General features: G+C 37.7%; 1 protein-coding gene across 11 annotated transcripts in view; it reads left to right on the forward strand.

Annotated features, from left to right (window-relative positions):
• Positions 1-10,557, forward strand: part of MAB21L3 (mab-21 like 3) — a 41,553-nt gene extending 30,996 nt beyond the window's left edge. For all 11 annotated transcript variants that reach the window (XM_074188523.1, XM_074188519.1, XM_074188520.1 and 8 more), the window contains 3 exons: positions 5,877-6,058; positions 7,285-7,479; positions 9,743-10,557. In XM_074188523.1, coding sequence (XP_074044624.1) covers positions 5,877-6,058; positions 7,285-7,479; positions 9,743-9,976 — 611 coding nt within the window. In that variant the 3' untranslated portion in view covers positions 9,977-10,557. The remainder of the gene's footprint in view (positions 1-5,876; positions 6,059-7,284; positions 7,480-9,742) is intronic.
• The last annotated feature ends 10,711 nt before the right edge of the window (positions 10,558-21,268 follow it).

A 21,268-nucleotide genomic window follows, 5' to 3' on the forward strand; every position in this document is an offset into this window, starting at 1 on the left:
CTGGATGAAATTTGAAGATTAAACATGGTTTCATCCAGATCTATATAATGGGCTAAAAGGGATTTTTTCACCCAATTAGTTACTGAAATCCATTGTTAAGAGTTTTCAAAGATTCCACAAATGAGCTTCCCCAGGGACTTAGTACATTAAACTTATTTAACAGATGAGAAAATCAAGACAGGGATAAATTGCTCTTCTTCATAGGATCACAAACTCTCCTGACTTCAAATCTGGTGCCATTTCCTTATTCTCCACTGCATCATGAATAATAAAAAAAAGTCAGAAGCTTAATATATATACATCTATATATGTTTGTGTGTGTGTGTTTATTTATGATATGCATATGATAAAATAGCAAATCTCTGCTGTTTCTTTGAAAAAGAATTAAACTTATTAGATTATATCAGTAATTTCATATCATTCATATAAAGTGAATTCTGTGATAGGGATCATGAATGTCTTTTTTTTTTACTGATTAGAATGATAAAGGGATGTTTCCCCTTTATGTAAGTCCTCTTATGTTATAGTTGCTTTGCTTCCATTGTTTTTTAGAGATCTTGGTTTCATATCTATATGTATATATATATATATATATATATATATATAAAGTATGTGTGTGTGTGTGTGTGTGTGTGTGTGTAAAGATAAGGACTAATCTGTTAAAAGACAAATCTTTCAGAGATTCATAATTTAAGATATTGGACTGGGGAGTCTCATTTCTTCTTCTTTTTTTTTTTTTTTGGCAAGGCAATGGGGTAAAGTGGCTTGCCCAAGGCCACACAGCTAGGTAATTATTAAGTGTTTGAGACTAGATTTGAACTCAGGTACTCCTGATTTCAGGGGCATTGCTCTTTCCACCTAGCTGCCCCGGGAGTCTCATTTCAATGGCTGTAACAAGATGGAATGATTGAGAACTTAAAACCATGCCCTATGAGGAATTGGTGAATAAGCTAAAGATGTTTAGTCTAGAGACCTGGCCTGGGCTTGGGGGTAATGAAGGAGAAATAGAACAACTGCTTTCAAATATCTGAAGCACTCCAATGGGTAAAACAGATTAGGCCTGTTTTTCAGGACTTGAGGACAGAATTAGGGGCCAATTAGGTTTGTATTAAGGATGAACTCCCTAATAATTGGACTTATTAGATACTGTAATTTTTCTATCTTTATAGATAGGTAAGGGTCCCCCATCAGCAGAAGTATTCAGGCAAAAGTTAAATCTCCCAAGTTCTTTTCCAAATCTAATTTGCTGTGACCAGAAAGAGGCAAGTCACTAGTGAAACACAATCTTCAGAAATTACTTTATTAAAGAAATCTGAATTTAATCTCAGAGAGGCTAAAACATTTAGAGATTCTCACAGAAATGTTTTCCACTTGTGTTCATCTCTCCCTGACCCCACTTGGGTTTAGTTTTGTTGCTGCTGTTGTTTGCAAAGATACTGGAGTGGTTTGTTATTTCTTTCTCCAAATCATTTCATCGATGAGGAAACTGAGGCAAACGGGGTTAAGGGCTCCTTCTAGGGACACACAGCCAGTAAATGCTTGCAGTCAGATTTAAATTCAGGAAGATGAATCTCCCTCATTTCAAACCCATCACTCAATCCACTGTGCCACTTAGCTGTCCTCCCACAGAAATATCAGACCCTCAAATGAAGGCCTCATGAATATTGTGTTATCACACCTCCTCCAAGCCATCATCCTTCAAACCCAGTAGCTTACCATTGCTTAGTAAAGTTCTATTACCCTAAAGCTTGACAGATACTGTTTAGATGAAACTTGTCAAGTGGAGAAGCATTTATCTTGAGTGCTGAGTGACCGTTCATAGATGGAAGTTGATCAGCTTATCTTGTGAAGAGAGCATAATTTAGACTCAGAAGACAGAGCTCAAATCCCAACTCAGTCTTGCTCACCACTTGACTAACAAAGCATTTCTATATCTGTACATTTCCATGTCTTTGTTCATAAACTGAGGGTGATAATACTTGAAAAACCTGTCTTACACTTTGTCTATGAGAAACAAGATTTGTATTTTTTAAAGGAATTTTCAAATGTGTGTTTGTGATAGAATTTTAAAATGTGAGAAGTGGGACTAGCTATTATTGTTTTGAACCCTTCTTCAAAAATATTCATAGCTTGTAAAGTAAAATGATGCTTGATGAATCAGGTGTTCAGAATCGTTGTCTCCTTCCTTCTAGTATGGATTTGCCAAAGAGCTCTATCCTGCGCCGTATCCTCTTCCCTCTCTTTACTGCCTTCCTTAATGTTATCCTCTCCATTGGATTTAGTAAGCCTCAGTGCAGGTGATCGTCGTTTCTCTTTCTCGCTCTATTGAGCTACAGTTTTGAACCATAAACTGCCTGATGAACATCTCAATCTTAATATGTTCAAAAGAACTCACCATATTCTCTACCCAACTCCCTGAATCCACCCCCTTACAAAACCATGTGCTGGAAGGAAGTGTTGAAGGAGTTAAGGCTGTTTGGTCTGAAGGAGTGATGGCCTGAGTTTGCTCTTAAGAGCACCAAAGTTCTTCCAGTCATCCAGGTTTATAATGGAGTCATCTTTGACTCCTCCTTCTCACAATAGCCAATGAATTATCCAAGCAGATCAAGTCTATTATCCCTTCATAACATCTCCTGGTTTTGTCCTTTTTTTCCTCCACTCGCATTCTACCCTAATAGTTAAAGAATTTTATCTTCCTCAATTTAGATTTCCATAATAGCCTCCTCAATGGTTTCCTTTCTTCCAGTTTCTCGCCTTTCCAATCCATCCGTCATAAAGTTGCCAGAGAAAGCTATCTGAAGCATAGGTCTCTCATCTCAATGTCTTACTCAATAAACTTTGGTTACAATTACTTCTAAGGCATAATACAAACTCTTCTAAATATTAAGACCTACTCCTGTCTAGTTCCTACTTAGCTTCTCAACTTGACTTTATACTACTATCAGTCACAAACTCTCTCTCTAGTTATTAGCTTTTTTTCCCCATTTTAACATCCCATCTTCCACCCCCCCACCCCACCCTCCCCAATATATACAGTTGATTCTCTACTTCTGGTCCAGTGGGAAAAGCACTGGTTTGAGATTCAGAGGACTTTGGGTTCAAATCCTACCTTTGATACTTTCTATTTCTGTGACTTTGGGTAAACCAAGTAGTCTTCCTGCACCTCAGCATCCCCATCTGTAAATTGAAGCCAAGGGGCAAAACAAATTGAAGTTAGAAATTTGTGGTTTTAATCTTTCAAAGTACCAATCTCTGATGTCTAATGTAGCTTTAGATCTTATGTTTCCATTCTCATTACTTCCTTTCAAAACTTTTATCTTTTGTCTATGTTCATTCTCAGTTGATAGCTTTTTCAAGGGGTCAACTTCCTTGTGGAGCCTTCTCTGATGCTATTGAATGCTGGTACTCTCTTCAAATTTCTTTTGTTATATCTTAGCTATTTATGAGGTATACATTCCCCCTCCTAGTAGAAATGTAAGCTCCTTGGGTTCTAGAATGGGCTTTTTGATCTTGTAGATCCAGTGTCTGAACAGTGCCCAGCATCTAAAAGATGTTTACTTTGGGGTTTACTTTTGAATTGAATTAGTTTGGGCCTTGACTGGGAGGTCAATTTGAGACCTTTGATTGGAGGGAGAGATGATAGAGGTTAAAAGGTTCCAAAATGAGAACTACCCCCCAATCCTCAACCCCCTAAATTCACAACATGATTAATATGGAAATAGGTTAAAACTAGCTGTCCATGTTCGTTGTTATAGGGAAGGGGGGGAGGGAAAGGAGGGTGATAGAAAAATGTGGAACTCAAAAGCTTGCAAAGAATGAACGGTGAAAATTATTTTTGCATGTAATTGGAAAACAGGTTTTTAAATAGAAAAAAATAGCAAACCCTTTCTTTGTTAAATGGTCAGTTGCTGATATGTCCAGCTGTTTACTCCCAAAGTCACTCAACAATAAAAACCAGTAGCAAAAAAGAATGATCCTCTCATCATCAGGACAAGATAAGAGTCATCCAGGGCTTCTCAGAGAATGATTTAAATTCCTGAGCCAGTCAGACAATCTTTCTGATGCATTTAGGCACAATCATATCATATGAATAATATGCTAATATTTGTCATATTTGTCATTTTGATTTTTCCAAGAAAGGTGAAGCACAGTGATAAATGCTGATTCCAGAAAATGTAATCTTTATGTGAAGAAAAAATGTGTATCTGTCTTTAAAATTTGGAGAGAAATAAAGTAGGGTTTAAGAGTTTGGGATCAGCTTATTTACCAGAATCATTTATTGTGGGACAGTGAAAATCCGTCAACGCACAAAAATGTATTCAGCCTAGCGCAGTTGACTTGACATGCTAGCCAATGTGCTGATTATTTCCAATTTTCTCTTTTTAATGTTTTTCCTTTTATTTTTTTAATAAACCTAAACATTTCAATATAAACAATGAACATGATACAGATGAGGAGGGACAATGTTCTAGATATGGGAGGCAAGCAGAGAAAATGCTCACATCCAAGAGATGAAGGGTCTTGTTTATAGAACAGCCAGGAGGCCAGTGTTACTGGATCAAAGAGTATGTGGAATGAGGTGTAAGAAGCCAGAAAAGATAAGTGATGGGAGAAAGGTTATGAAAGCCTTTGAAGAGGATAGCATAACTAATAAATACAACATAAGAAAGAGGACATATAAATGAACCACAAAGTATTCCCGCTAATGATTAGTTTATGCTATGTTATGTAGCTTTAAGTTTACAAAGATGACAACAGCCCTTGGGATATACACAGTATGGATATTATCATTTGAGGGGAGGAAACTGAGGCTCTGGGAAGATGAAGTAATTTGTCACAAGTAACAAAATTAAGCATCAGTGTTAGATATTGAATGCAGATCTTTTGACTCTACTTCTCTGATATACAACACTTTTTAAAAAAAATTATTTAAGGCAATGGGGTTAAGTGATTTGCCCAAGGTCACACAGCTAGGCAATTACTAAGTATCTTAAGCTGCATTTGAATTCAGGTCCTCCTGACTTCAGAGTCGGTGCTCTATTCACTGGACCACCTAGCTGCCCCAAAAAGTACTTCTCAAAGATCATTAACCTTTTTTTATATATTATGGAGCCAAATGGTAGTCTGGTCAAACTATATATCCTCCTCCTCAGAGTAATAAGTTTTTTGTAACTTTAAATTTTTATTTTAAACTTAAATACAAAATGAGGAAAGAAAAAGACATCACTATGTACACAGTAAAACCTAAGAGAGGATTGCTTTATAGCAATAAATTCCCATTCATTGTGTTATATAATACTTTTTCAAAGCTGCCTAGCTTTTCTTTGCTTCCTTGATGGTTTTCTTTTGTTCTCTGCTATACAGAGAATAACATTTTTTAGATGCAAAAAATAGAATACATAGGATTTCAAAGGGATCAATTATATTGAAGTAGTTATCAAAATACATTTTAAAAAATAACAAATCAAGTTTACAACCCCCAGGTTAAGAATCATTGTTCTACTGTATTAGAATGCTTTCTGTCAAAGGGAGGGGGAGATGAGGAAGGGAGGGAGAAAATCCTTGCAAAAAATGATTGTTGAAAACCACCATTGCATGTGAGGTTGGAAAAATAAATAAATTTAATATTTAAATTTTTTAAAAAAAATCATTGCTCTACAGGATTACAAAAAGCAAAGGTCTTTGGGGTAATAATTGCCCTACATTTATTCTTAGTATTTATGTCTCATCCTAAGTGCCTTTCCCTGTTGCTCCAACCATAAAAACTGCTTCACCTATTGTCAGGAATATTGATACAAGTTCCAGTTCCCTCTGGTAACTGATCTTAAGCAAGTTTTTTCTTTCTTTTAACAAATTAATCTGGGATTTCCCAACAGATGAAATCAGAGTTGCAGAAAATATTGGCCCCATTGTTCGACTGATCCTACAGACTTCAGAATTTAAGGTGGAGTTGGAGCTGATTCCGGTGGTGGAGGTCCTCAACCGTTGGTGTGAGAAAGCGCAGTGGCCTCGATGTTTCTCGCGCTGGCCCTCCCGGGAGATAGTACAATGTGTTAAGGTACCAAGGATTTATGCTTTCTGAGGACAGATGCTAGAAATTTTTTTTCAATTTATCTTTCTTGCTTTTTCCTGCCACAGTTTGGTTAATGTAGGAAAACGTTTTACATGACTTCATATGGATAAAAGGTATCTTAGTTCTTGCTTTCTCAGTGGAAGAAGAAGGTAAAGGAGGGAGGAAGTGAAAAGTAAAATGAAATAAAAGTGAAGCTACCAAAACCAAGAAGAGCTAAGGGTGAAGGTAAGAAGGACTTCTATAGAGCTCACTAGAGAATGGATAACATTTTTTTTGGTATTTGCAAGGCAATGGAGCTAAGTGACTTGACCAAGGTCACATAGCTAAGTTGAGCATTAAGTATTGAGGTAAGATTTGAAGTCAGGTCCTCCTGACTCCAGGGTCAGTATTCTATCCACTGCACCATTTAGCTGCCCCTATGAGAATGGGTAACTATTAAAAGACAGACTGATTACCTGAAGGACTGAGCTCTGATTCACCATGTGCACATGATTTAGAGGGAAAAGATGAATATCCTGTAAACTCCAGATCCCTCCTATTAGCTTCCCTGAGGGTAACCGGGTGGCACACTGGATAGATCACTGGCCTTGGAATCAAGAGAAGAGAGTTCAAATCCCACCTCAGACACTGGACACTTACTAGCTGTGTGACCCTGGGCAAGTCACTTAACCCTAACTGCCAAACATCTTAGGGTCATCTCTAGTTGTCCTGAACCAAATCTGGTCACTGGACCCAGATGACTGGAGGAGAATGTTCTTTTCATGACCTTCTTCTCTGATGTCATGGTCTTCTTTGAGAAGGAAGGGCAAACATCCTTAGCTTCCCTTCCAGGAAGAGACAATTACTATAGGACAGCCAGTGACATCATAGTTAGAGAATTGGCCTTGGAGTCACAAAAAAAGTTCAACTCTGGACACAGATTTGTTGTGTGGTGTTGGGTAAATCACTTAGCTTCTCAAGTGCCCTAGGCAACTATCTCAGAATATAGAGATTATAAATATTACAAAGAAGCTTCTTCCACCTGTACTAGTAAAGGGAGTCTCTTTTCCCAATCCTTTACTATATAGTAATATGCCCTGAGGGTCATATTCCTTTCTCTTAGATCACTTAGACAATCTGAGAAATTTCTTTTTAATTCTCCTTTCCTTACATGCTAGAGAGGGGTTTCTCATTCAGTTGATTGCATTTTTCCTTTTACTCTCACCCTGCAGTCATTCGGATTTGACCTGATGGCTCGCTCCAGTTACCACTGGCAAGTGAGCTTAGACAGAGCTGAATATATGCTGATGGAGGGGATAGATGAGGATGGTGGCTGCCGAAGGGCATGTTACCAGATCATGAGACAGATGAAAGAGGATATTTGGTGTCCCGAAGAGAGACCTATCATTACTGCCGAGCATCTTCAGGTAGGGTGCTGGAAAAGGGTTTTGGAGAAATCAGAGAGAGTGGTGGGGAAACTCTTTAATCTTTTGGACTGGTTGGGATTGTTTAAATTTGAATGATCCCTGTTCTCAGGAATTTTCTAACTTGTATGAACTTCTCTAAGTTTCCATTTTTTCATCAATATAACGAAGGTAAAACCTTTCAGATCAGCTCCAAATCTATGATACTGTATGAATTACACAAAAGACCTATGGTAGCATATTGAATGTTTAAAAAGGAGGGGCATCATCACCTCCAAAGGATAACTCTAGTAGGGATTTGGGACCTAGCAAAGGGAAGAATTAAGGAAGCCATGCTAGTCCTCTTCAACTATTTACAGGATTAAGATAAGGAAGAATCAATATGGTGTAATGGAGAGAGAAAAGGAAGACCCAGGTTCAAGTCTCACCTGGGACACACATTGGCTGAATGAGCTAAAGCAAATTACTTGAACCTCTCATTCCCCCAGGCAGGCAACCCTCTGAGATATGAATTCAGTTAATTCAGTGACCCCCCCCCCAATTAGATGAATTAGTCTTGTTCTGCTTAGTGTCCCAGAAGATAGAACAAGAAACAGTGGGTGGAAGAAGTTATAGAGGTTAATATTAGTTGACTCTGAAAATTACAGTTGTGCAAAAGCATGTTGTGTCATGATTTTCCCCTCATTTGGAGGTCTTCAAGTGAAGCTGGATAAGCACTCCTTAGCATTACTGTGGAACAGCTGTCAATCAGGAATGTTCCAGTGTTGAGATTTTGAGATTCCCCTCAGCCCCCTACCAGGGAAGTACAGTAGCCTTGCTAGTATTTCACTCAGAATGATCTCTACAAGTTTATTATAACCCACCCCCAAACCCAGTCAGACCTCAAATTTGAGGTGTACTGTCCCTTTCCTATATATGGTGGTCAGAAATTTATGATTTGATGCATGTATGCATGCACAGAGACTATTGGAGGCTTACGGGACACTAGGAAATGCTGATATCATCTGAAGCATGGCCCATAGTCATATAATACCGTCAAACATTCTTATGCCAATTCACTTTTTAAAATTTTTACTGACTATGCCACCTACCTCATCACCTACCCCAGCTCAATATCTAATTTGACCATATCTTTCTCTTATTCTTCTGTCTCAGTTTCTGGTCCAGTATAGGACTGTTTGGCTATGTCATATTTAGTAAATCCCTATAACTTTATGACTCCAAAATCCCAGTGGACTACCACCCCTTAATGAGTTAATTGTCTCTTAATTAGTTTGGGGTTTTATTCTTGATTATAGAAGATTCAGGTGTTTAGGAGAAGAGCAGTATTTACTTAAAGACACACAGACAGATAATTAATCAATTGATAAGGATTTGTTATTCTGCCTTATTGGGCTAGGGACTGAGAATACTTCAAGGAACTTGAGTCTGTTTAACCTAAGACATCCATCTCTGTTTGGTGGTTTCATAACTTATCCTGACCTACAAAAACGCGTGGTTCCTAATGTAAATGACTGACTCAATGGAGACTCAGAAACTTTTAGCATATTTTTATAAACACAAAATTCTTTCAGAAGACTTCCTTTTCTCTTGTCCAGTCTTCCTGTTTTTTCAGACCAAGCACACTTGTGTGCATTCCAGACCCCTTCTCTGTTCTAATGCTAATTATCATATCAAGGTCCCCTATGAATGAATATTCAATCTATTTTCCTACCTCACAAAGTCCCTAGTGTCCCTAAGAATTTCAATTTTTTAAAAAAAAATCTACCCTGTCATTGAAGGTCATTTTAAACAGTCTGATTTCCATCTTCCTTTTCAGTCTCTATTCATATTGCTCCCCAATCTTTGTTCCAGTCAAAAATGATCACTTGAGAGTTGTTGTCCACACATAATGCTTCACCTTCCACTTCCTTGCCTTGGAAGGAATATTCTGTCATAGCTGTAATGTTTTACTTCAAACTTCATTCAAAAATTCGGTTCAGGTGGTACCTTCTAGCCTATACAAGGTCACTGGGGATCTTCCCCCAGTAATTAGCATTGCCTTTATTTTTTAATTGCCAGAGTGTACATACATTGTATTTACTTGTACCCACAGCAAATCTTTATTAGAATGTAATCTCTTTGAGGGCAGGAGCAGTTTCATTTTGTCTTTGTACTTCCAATGTAGGTGTTTTAAAATACTTGCTGAATGAATTCGTGAAAGTTGACCTTGTCTTTTCAGAACTCTCAATAATTAATAAGTGTGTTTGATACCTTCTTTCTGCAGTCTGTACTATTTTGGACTTGTGAAAAGTATCCACGTGCTAAAGACTGGTGTGTCTTCAAAAAAGCCTTCCTGCGCTTGATCCGTAAGCTGTACAAGTGTGTGAATCAGCAGTACTTGAAACACTTTTTCATCAAGGGGACCAACATGTTTCAGTATGTCAGCAAAAATGATTTGGATATTGTGGCCCAAAGACTGAACCTTTTCCTAAAGCAACCAGAACTCCAACTCAACTGAGAGCCAGAAATGGTTTCCAGCGCTTCCAAGGGGCAATCCCCCTCTTACCTGACTTCTCCTTTGATGATCACCATGCTAATGGATGTTGGGACTCTGACCACCTGCCATGGTTCTGAGAGGACAAAGGGGACAATGAACCAAGAGCATTTCAAACCATATCCTACAATGTCTCATCTATACCCATATGTGGCTTGGGTTAAATATTTCACTTTTAAACTACCTCACTTGGGATCTGAGCCTGCCCAAGCTACAGACTATGAACTGTTGATAGTTCAATGATTATTTGCCTCTGATCAGACTCTTTACTATCTATTAGAGGGAAGACTGGATCTCCTACTAGAGGTGATCATGATGAATCACATCACTGACCAAGAACGTACCTTATTTTTTTTCATTTTTTAAAATGGGAGTTTTAATGCTTGCTTCCTAAGGTATTGTGAAGCTACTGAGATGCCCTTTCAGATGTAATGCACTTGATCAACACATAGTGTTATTAGGAGTTGACATCTGCATCTAGTATGAAGAGCTTACCTATATCATTGATTAAAAAAATAGGTTTAATAACTGTGTTAATATTTCAATAGCTGTTCTCATTACTCTCCTAATTACTCTGTTTCACATGGATCTCCTTTTCCATCTGTAGAGAATTATGTTGCTGGCCCAAGAGTAGATCAATCGAAGATCAATGGGATGGGTATTGGCAGTTACCATTACTCATATCCATTCCTTCTGATGTAATATATGGATGGTGTGATTTCTTAGCCATCAACTATGCACACAGACCCAACTACTGCTATGTAGACCACCACTGTTCAGAACTGCAAAGCAAAGCGCATTGACTAGATTCGAAGGGTTGGTGTTCAAAGCATATATAGGATGTTGAGAAACTCATTTCATCTCCATGGTCTTCAAGGTCTATATCCGTAAACTGGAGAGTTTGGAGTAGATAGTCTCTCATTCCCTTCTAGGTCTTGATCCATGAATCTTTGTTCCTCTAAACTTGTCACTCGGATGTAAATGTTTGTTGATTGACCGCAGACTTGACTGAAGCTAAAATGAGCTCTGATCTTAAATTTCATTAAAATCAATAGAAAATCAAACCACCTAAAACCACGATGACTGAACAGGAATTCCCAGATTTTCAGCCAAAGAGAATGCAACCCTTTCCCCAGTCATGAATCCCATTTCCAATATCCCCAGGTGCTAATTAATCCAGTGACTTAATGCTATTTTTATAATGGACATTGGATATGGTTTTCAGTCCTTAAAAGGTTATACATGTTGAGCCTTGATAATAAAAACCTGAGGAATTAATAAGGAATAGGCTAAAGGAAAGAAAAATACCAACAAATTAAATCAGCACTCACTGCTTTGGACAGCAGCCTCTGTCCAGGCACCTGAATTGGGTAAAGGACCCTTTTCTATTTTATTTATTTTTATTTTTTGCAAGGCAAAGGGGTTAAGTGATTTGCCCAAGATCACACAGCTAGGTAATTATTAAGTGTCTGAGGTCAGATTTGAACTCAGGTCCTCCTGACTCCAGGGCTGGTGTTCTATCCACTGTGCCACTTAGCTACCCCCTAAAGGACCTATTTCTGCTGTCCTGCCTATGCAGTAGTGGGACATTTGTTGCTCTTGTACTCAGCCTTTGACTTAGCCAAAATACCAAGCTCTGGCTGTCTTTAATGTGATTCACAACCAAGGGTCACCCCAGGAAAGGTCCAGGGTCCAGGATTAGTATGTAATAATCAATACCTCCCATTGAAAATCCCCCCTTTTTTTGGCTAGTGAAATATGGTCAAAATTTAATATCAAGAGCTATACTAAAGGGGAAATAATAATCTTAAGAGTAAATGAATCACTTTTGCTTGGGGAAGGGAGAAATAAGTAAAAGGAAAATGGGTTTTTTTTTGGCAATGACATGATTTCAGCAAGGGACCTTACATATCATCTCATTAAAAAAATTATTATGCAAAATCAATATTATAATTATATATTACATTTCTCACATATGAATAATCATAGGATATGACTATATAATTGAGAAAAAGAAAACCCAGCGAAAAGAAGTGATTTTTTTGAATCACAGAAACAGGTTAATAATATATTTCATCTCAAGTTTCTTTCAGGTGTTCTTTCCTTGAGTGTCTTTCTGGACAACTGGTTATAACCATGCTTAAATCACAAAGATCTCAATCAGAAAAATGCATCTAAGCACAGAACAAGGAGCTAATTCAGTCACACCAAGATTCCACAACTATTGGTGGCTTGTAGATTAGCAACAATTGTTAGCCAATAGAATGGCATACTTGGGTACCTGACCAATGGAAAGTGGATTGGGTATATGGTATATATAGTGGCTAGAGAGTGTCTTGAAACTATGAAGACTTGGGTTCAAATCCTGTCTAACACATACTGGCTATCTGACCTTAGATGAATCTTAGTGCACTAGGCAAATTTTCTAAGACTCAGTCTAAATTGTAGAGAGGGGCAACCAGGTGATACAGTGGATAGAGCACTGGGTCTGAAGTCAGAAAGACCAGAGTTCAAATATGACCTCAGATATTTAGTAGCTGTGTAATCCTAGGCAAGTGGCTTAACCCTTGCCTACAACTGAAGAAGGAAATAGCAAAAATCACTCCAGTATCTTTGCCGAGAAAACCTCACGGACAGTTGGTCCACAGGGTCATGAAGTATAGGATATGACTGAACAAAAGTTGTAGAGGAGGTGCCATGCTATATTGTTAAAGAAAATTCCTAAGGGCAGCTATGTAGCTCTGTAGAAAGTCAGGAGGACCCGAGTTCAAATGTGAGCTCAGACATTTAATAACATTGTGACTGTGGGCAAGTCACTTAACACCAAAGTTTCTCACTGAAAGTTCCTATTTTAGTGAAATTATATTGAAATAGTTTTCATCTTCACAAGATGGAAATTAAGGGGAAATTTTACTACTGGTACTTTATCTGAGATGAACTTGAAAAATTGTGGGGAAAACCCTGGGTTTGGAGTCAAAGGACTTCAGCTGAAAACTTGTCTCACCTGTGCGAACCTTAAGGCACCTCCCTTTTGTGGGTCTGTTCATCTGAAAAATGACGGCATTGGATTAGATCTCAAAGGTCTCTTTCAATTCTAAATTGTATGAATCTATGCATTAAGCATAGTCTGGATAAAGTGTTGTGAGCCACTCAGGAAAGGAGAAAAGACCACAGAGGCTGAATAAGGAAGAATGAATAAGGAACCCAGAAATCCAAGTTTGTATTTTGGTACTGATAGACTTGTATAACCTTAAACAAGTCGTCCCCCCCACCTTTTTTAAAGGCAATTGGAGCTAAGTGATTTGCCCACAGTCACATTTGAGTCATAGTTGAACTCAGATCCTCCTGACTCCAAAGCTGATGCTCTATCTACTATGCCCCCTAGTTGCCCCCATTTCCCCCCTTCCAGCTTCAGGAGGAACTCTTGGCCAGACTAAATGAATAAAAATCAAGTTAGGACAGATAAAAGTTGGTGTGAGAAGGAAGATACTGACATGGGGGAGGGATATCCAGAAAAGACAACTAAGATGGAGAAAAGACTGGAAACCATGACATTCTAAAAATCAGCTGAAGTAGCCGAGGATAATAACTGTGAGACAGTTAATCAGCACAGTGTAGAGAGTGTCAGGAAGAGTCAAGTTCAAACCTGGTGTCTTCATTTTCTAGCTATGTCACTTCGGAGAAGTCATTCAACCCCTTTCAGCCTCAGTATTCTCATCTGTAAAATGGAAATGATAGTATCTACTTCCTAGGGTTATTGAAGAGATAAAAGGAGATATTTTTGTATGATTTGCAAGATCCCTTTCATGTCTAAGTATAGAGATTTGTTCATGCTATTATTGTCATTGTCAGATCACCATCAATTGCAGCTCCACTTTGCATCTAAGTCACAGTGTTCAGGTCCTTGAGTTTTGCCCTTTGGGAACTTAACCTCTACCTGGCCTTAGTTGCATAGATGTGTTTTACTTGGTATCAGATGGCAGAGCAAGTGATGATGATAGAGACTGCAAAGAAGAAAAATCCACTCTCCCCTCAGGGAATGCCTTCAAAGAAAGGGTAGTGTCTGGTTCAGGTAAGGACTGGACTGGATGAAGTTGGTGGCACAGTGAGCTTGATATCCTGAATTTGAATCCTGCCTTGACCCTTTGCATGCTATATGAATCTGGGCATTTACTTCTGCCTAGTCTCAGCATCATTCTCTTCATCAGTAAAATGAAGGGGTTGGATGTGACAGATCTAGAGCTGGCATCCTCTGAACCTCTAAGGATCCTTCTAGCTCTCAGATTCTGTCCCTCTCATTGGAGGTCTGTGCCAACAAGGTCAGAGCCACATGCTTGATCCTAACAGGAATAGAGTGATTTTTCCTTCTTCTGAAACCACAGATTGGAACTCCAGACCCTATCCTGTCTTGTTGCAAATGTTGCCATTGGTTTAAAAAAAAGAAAAGAAAAGAAAGAAGGCTGGGGAAAGAATGTATGATGGGTATACAAAACTCAAGAATAAAAGGAAAAGAACCTTTTATATTCTAAAATATTGATATCAATTCTCTTATTGTTACAAAAAAAACCCTGGAAATTATAGGAATGTCTGTCAATTGAGGAATAACTGAATAAGTTATGTGATGGAATACTACCATGCTATAAGAAATGATGAGCACAATGATCATACAAAAACATGGATAAACCCACATGAAAAAATGAAGAATGAAATGAGTAGAACCAAGAGAACACTGTTATATAGTAACAGCAATATTGTTTTAAGAACCACTTTAACAGCTAAGTCATTTGGACTATTATAAATACCAAAATTTAACTACAAAGGATAAAGGAAGACAGTATCTGTACTCAGAGAAAGAACTGAAGAATAGAAGTATGTATGGAAAGGTTTTACATATGTGTGCATAAACAAAATATATGTGATATAATCTGATACATATTTGTGCCTAATAATAGCCATCTCTAGGGTGGGGGAGGAAGGAAAGTAAAAGGAAGAAAAAAATTTCATGATAACTTTATTTTTTTTTATTTAAGGCAATGGGGTTAAGTGACTTGTCCAAGGTCACACAGCTAGGGAATTATTAAGTGCCTGAGGTCGTATTTGAGCTCCTGATTCCAGGGCCTGTGCTCTATCCACTGTGTCACCGAGCTGCTCCCCAATTTTATTATTTGAAAGCAATAACAAGTTGTACAAAAGAGATTTGCAGTTTCATGTGTAATCATTTTTTTCTATTCTGTTATGAAAATGCTTGTTTTATTTCTTAAATTCACAATAAAATAAATTTTTGAAAAAAGAAGAAAAATAAAATAGAACATTTTTCTCCAAAAAAACCAAAAAGACAACTCAAGGGAAAAAGATAAATCAAGAGAGCCTGGCCTTCTTAACATTAGGCCCATGAACTTAAAAAAAACAAAAACAAGGCACAACTCTATTTCAATCTAAATGGTTACCCCTTGTAATAGGGATTTTATTTTCTGTTCTTAAAAAGTATTATTGTAAGAATGGCTCCAAAGGTTTCACTAGACTGGTCAAGAAGTCCATAACAAACCCCTGCTATAGGGTTTGACAAGGAAGATGGTCACTTCACCCTCTAAGACTGGAAGAAGGACAGGATAGACAGAGTCAGGACAAAGAGTAGTTTATTGGAGGAGAATGACAGAGTTCATGAAGGATGAGAGAATAGATGACCTATTTGATTTCCTGAAATCTGGATGTAACACCAACATGAATTTTTTCTCCTCCCTGTTTAATCCTCATTATTTTCTCCTGTTTCCAGAAAGGCTGATGACCCTTGACTTCTTTGAGGTTGAAAAGTGTTGTCTTAGTGGAGCTTACCCATGTCAATGGAATGAGGACCCATTCAAAATGTGCTACTATTCATTCATTTTGGGTTAAAAAATTTCATTTTATTATGTTCATTTTTCACACATCAATTATCATCCCTTACATAAAGCATTAATGTAAATAGCTGGCATTTAATAGATGCTTGATGAATTGTATAAGAAAAAAAAAACCCAAATCTTAAACTGAAGATTTATTAGAGTCAATATTAGCATTTGTATATTCACAGGGAGAGGGGTATCATTCATATTTTTTCCTAGTAGCCATGGAATCAGGAAAGAAGAGAACTCCTAACTTCCCCCCAATCTCAGGAGAGGTGAACTCCCTCATTTTGTAAACAGGTCAAGCAGGACTGTGACTGAGTCTCATGAAGCAATAAATCTGTCTTCTCTAGGAACCTATCACCTACAGGTTCTCAGAAGACTTCAGGGAAGGAACCAGTTACTTTTCCAGTGCTGATGGCAGCTTAGTATGATGCATTTTTGAAGACCATGACATCAGGGAGGTGATGCCATGACAAGCATATGCATTGAATTTGAGTGGGGGGAGTTGTACTAAGTCACCAGTCTCACTTTCTCCTCCAGAGCCATTTGGGTCTAGTGACCAAATATGAATCAGGATGACTGGAGATGGCCCTGATTGGGTTAAGTGACTTGCGCCAAGGTCATACAGCTAATAAGTGGCAAGTGTTGGAGGCTGGATTCAAACTCCTGTCTTTCTGACTCCAAGGCCAATGCTCTATCTACTATACCATGGGCAGCCATAGCATTGAGGCAAAGAAGGCAGAAGATTGTGTACTAGAAATCAGGAGACCAGAGTTCTAGGCCCTAGCTTGGCTATCAATTCACAATGGGATCATGGGAAAGGTTTTGGGGTTTTTCTTTGGTTTTGTTTTTTTAATCTCTCAGTTCCCCAGACTGAAATCAAATCTCAGTCTCCCTGATTTGTCAAACTCAAAAGTTGAACCAACTGAGCCCCAAGGTCTCTTCTGCTCTGGCATTCTTTGATTCCCTAAAAAACTGCATCTCCTTTCCTTAGGACAATGACTTTTGCAAGTTGCATTTCATCCTTCTGACAATCAAAAAGGCATTTTTCTATCTTCTGAGGTAGTGCCTCTGTCTTCATAAAATTTCTTTAGTTCCTTGGCTTGCTTTTAAAGACTAAACACAGAGGCAGGAAGGCTGGAATATGGGACAGTTTAAAGGAGTGAGAGGGGGTTAGAGACTTCAAAGCCTCCACTCGGTGGGGTAAAAGGAGGAAAAATGATGTGTTACCATTGTTACTGCACATGCCACTGCTCTTAGGAATCTGGTGGACATCTAGGTGCCAGGTGACAGTGTGTATAGAGCTCCAGACCTGGAATCAGAAAGACCTAAATTCAATTCTAGCCTCAGATACTTCCTAGTTCTTAAACAAATCAATTAGTGACCATCTCAGTTGCCCCAATTGTAAAAATGAGTACAATAGAGTGCTTACCTCCCAGGGTTGCTGTGAGGATCAAATGAGATAATACTTGTAAAATGCTTAATCACAGTGTCTGGCATATATTGACACTTCATACTTGCACTTTCTTTTTGTAGTCCAAGATGGGTCCATTTATCCTGGAGAGATAAAATTCCAAAGTTTGTCAGTGAAGGAAGGAGGTCTCAGAGGAATAGAGGGATGATGAGGTGGCAGTGAAGGGGAGAGAAGGGGAGAGAATCTGGGGACACTTCCCTGAGAAAGAAGTACCCGGGACAAACTCACATCACTGCATCCTAGTGATGGCTCTGACAAAAGTCATCTTTCTCCTCAATTTTTTTATACTTTTTGTCTGGATGTCTCCTTTGCAATGATCACATTTGACTTTTTTAAACACACTTACATGCATATTTTTTCCCCTCTATTGGATTGTTAAGTAGAATCTGGGGGGACAGCTAGGCCCTGGAGTCAGGAGTACCTGAGTTCAAATATGACCTCAGACACTTAATAATTACCTAGCTGTGTGGCCTTGGGCAAGCCACTTAACCCCACTGCCTTGCAAAAAAAAAAAAAGTAGAATCTGGATGTGTCAAAGTGATGCAGGGATAGACAGAGATAGAGATAGAGAGATAGATAGAAATAGAGATAGAGATAGATATATTCCTATAAATATAGGAAATTTGTAATCATAAACAAATTTTGTAATCCTTTATGCTGTTGGATTTTGTTAAAAGTATAGATGTTATCTGTTCGTGGGATGTAAATTAACTCCTATTGTTCCACTGTTAAATGTAAAATTTGTACCCTCTCCTCATTTCCAATTCCCAGCTTCCAACCTTTTACCTGGTCATGTAGGGATTTAACCTTTGCCCTCAGTATGAGCAAGACTATAAAACCTGGCCCAAAGTCCTCTCGTGGCTTCCGCTGCCCTCCCTGGCAACCAGCTATTCCTGTCTGTCTGTCTGTCCGTCTGTCTGTCTGTCTCTGTCTCCCAAAACAAATCTTGCCTAGTCTTTTGTTATTCCCTTCTGTCCTCAATGTACCTGCTGCTTTTCTAGGAGGAGAAGGTTTTTGCAAAGCAATGGGGTTAAGTGGCTTGCCCAAGGCCACACAGCTAGGTAATTATTAAGTGTCTGAGGTTGGATTTGAACTCAGGGACTCCTGACTCCAGGGCAGGTGCTCTATCCACTGTACCACCTAACCACCAGGAAAAGAAAAGTTTTTAATCTACTTTGTAGCCTTCTATAATAAATCCTGAGCAGTTTTAAAATCCCAGAGTTTATGTGAATTCATTCACTGTTCAAAGAAACTCTCAGTCTTGATCTCTCAGTCTTTATTTAGAGACCCCAAATCGTCCCACAACAAAAGAATGAATGAATAAGCATTCATCAAACATTTATTATGTGCCAAGCTCTATACTAAGCACTGGAATATAAATACAAAGAAAATCTCAACCCTAAAAAGCTGGTATTCTAATCCTTTTGTCAATATTTTATTTAAATTTTTTAGTATCAATATTTTATGGAAATTGATCTAGCTTTTTCTTTCTCTTTGGTGATTCTTCCAGATTTAGATATCACCATCATCTTTGTATCACAAAAGGAATTGGGTAGGATTTCTCCTTTGTCTATTTTTCCAAATGTTTTATATAGAATTGGAATTAATCATTCTTTAAAAGTTTGGTAGAATTCACTGTGAATCCCTCTGTCCCTGGAAATTTTTTCTTAGGGAGATCATTGATGACTTGGTCATCAATTCTTTTTACTTATGTACTTTATTTCATCTTCTACTTATCTGAGCAACTTATATATTTGTAAATATTCATCCATTTCACTCATATTGTCATATTTATTGGAATGTAGTTAGGCAAAATAGCTTCTAATTATTGCTTTAATTTCCTTTTCATTGGTAGGCAATTCATCCTTTTCATTTTTGATACTGATCATTGGGTTTTCTTCTTTTTTTAAAATCAAATTAACCAAAGGCTTATCTATTTTATTGATTTTTAAATAAAATTAGTTCTTTTTATTTATTAATTCAATAGTTTTCTTACTTTCAATTTTATTAATCTCTCCTTTGATTTTTAGATTTTCTAATTTGTAATTCATTTGGGAATTTTTAATTTGTTCTTTTTAGTTGCAGTTCCAATTCATTGATCTCTTCATTCTCTATTTTATTCCTGTATGCATTTAGAGATATAAATTTTTCCCCTAAGAACTGCTTTGATTACATCTCATAAATTTTGGCATGCTGCCTCTTTATTGTCATTCACTTTGATAAAATTATTGACTTTTTCATGATTTGTTGTTGATACATTTATTCTTTAGGATTAGATTATTTAATTGCAAATTAATTTTTTCATCTCTCCATGGTCCTTTTATTTTATCATGATCTGCAAAGAATACATTTAATATTTCTATCTTTCTGCATTTGATTGTGAGGTTTTTAATATATGGTCAATTTTGGTATAGCTGTGATGGCGTTGTTATTTTAATAGAAAGAGCCAATGCATATATGCAGGAAGATGCTGGCAAACCTTTTAGTTTAATCAGATTTATTAACATTTTACTCCTCGTCTTCAGACGAGACAATCAACAATAATCAATCAAATCCTGATTTGTAGAACTTGATTTTGGTGTGTAAAATGCTCAAACGGAAAACTTTCAGTCTTGGGAGCTGGTCCAAGCTGGCCCAAGCTGGCTCCAGCACACTGCTATATACATGGGGTTTTGATCAGCAAGAGATATTTTGTTTTGTAAAGTTACAGAGTTATCAAGTATAATCTCAGGAGAGAAGAATAATTCATGCTTGGCGGGAATAATGGTAGTTTATACTTGATTATAATTTATGAGCTGGAGAGAAGGAGGAATATGAATGACATATCAAAGCAGCTCCTAAGAAGCAAGTCAAAGAGGAAAGTCAAACACATCTGGAACTTGCCTAAACTCAATAAGCAGATTAGTGGGCCCTAGGATAGGAATTCTAAAAATAAAAGTATTGAGGCATTCAAACATGGTTTCTGCTCCTTGTGCGTTCAAAATAGAACATACTTAACAATATTTTTTGGATTGTGTATATCTAGCTTGCTTTATATATATTTGGTTGCATGTTGTCTCTCCGGATTAATCTATAAGCTCCTTGAAGCCAGGGACAGTCTTTTGACTATTTTTGTATGTCCAGCATATAGATTTGGGAGAGAGATATGGTTATATCATATCTGAACAGCAGAGGGCAGTGAGATATTACATATGAAAGTCATAATGTCCAATTGTCATTTCTAAACCAAAACCTAAAAGTTCAGTAATTTAGTTTACTCCTAGTTTAGGTTGTAGCCCTATTCTTAATGGAAAGAGGAAGGGGGGGGAGCTATGCTTTTTGAGTTTTCAGATTTAAATCTTTCTCTTGTCTTATAGGTTCTTTTTTTTTTTAACCTCATTCTTCCTACCTACATTTCACAGAACCAAAGAATTTCCGGCTGAAGGAGATCTGGATGTTAGTATCAAACAGTGAATAACTAACAAAAGACCTTCTCTAACATGCATGAAAAGTGACCACTGAACCTTTGCTTGGAGACCTCCTTGAAGCCTGCAGAGGATAGAGAGCCCTGGTCTTGGAGCCAGGGAGCCATGAGTACATAATCCGGACTCAGATATTTACTAGGTATGTTATCCTAACCATATTACTTCACCTCTCAGTTTCCTCATCTATAAAATGGAGATAATCGTGGCATCTACTTCCCAGGATTGGAGTGAGAATCAAATGATTTAATAGTTGTAAAGGGCTTCACACTGTTCTAGCATAAGGTTGTGCTACACAAGTGTTAGCTATAATGATTATCATCTTCATCCTATTTAGTCTAAATCTGTCTCTTTGCAGTTTCTATTTATTTCTTTTAGTTCTGCCCTCTTGGTCCAATATAAATAAGTCTCATCTTTCTCCCTGGAGAAAGCCCTTCAA

This window comes from Macrotis lagotis, chromosome 5 (assembly GCF_037893015.1).
Source record: "Macrotis lagotis isolate mMagLag1 chromosome 5, bilby.v1.9.chrom.fasta, whole genome shotgun sequence".
In the NCBI taxonomy this organism is placed as follows: Eukaryota; Metazoa; Chordata; class Mammalia; order Peramelemorphia; family Peramelidae; genus Macrotis; species Macrotis lagotis.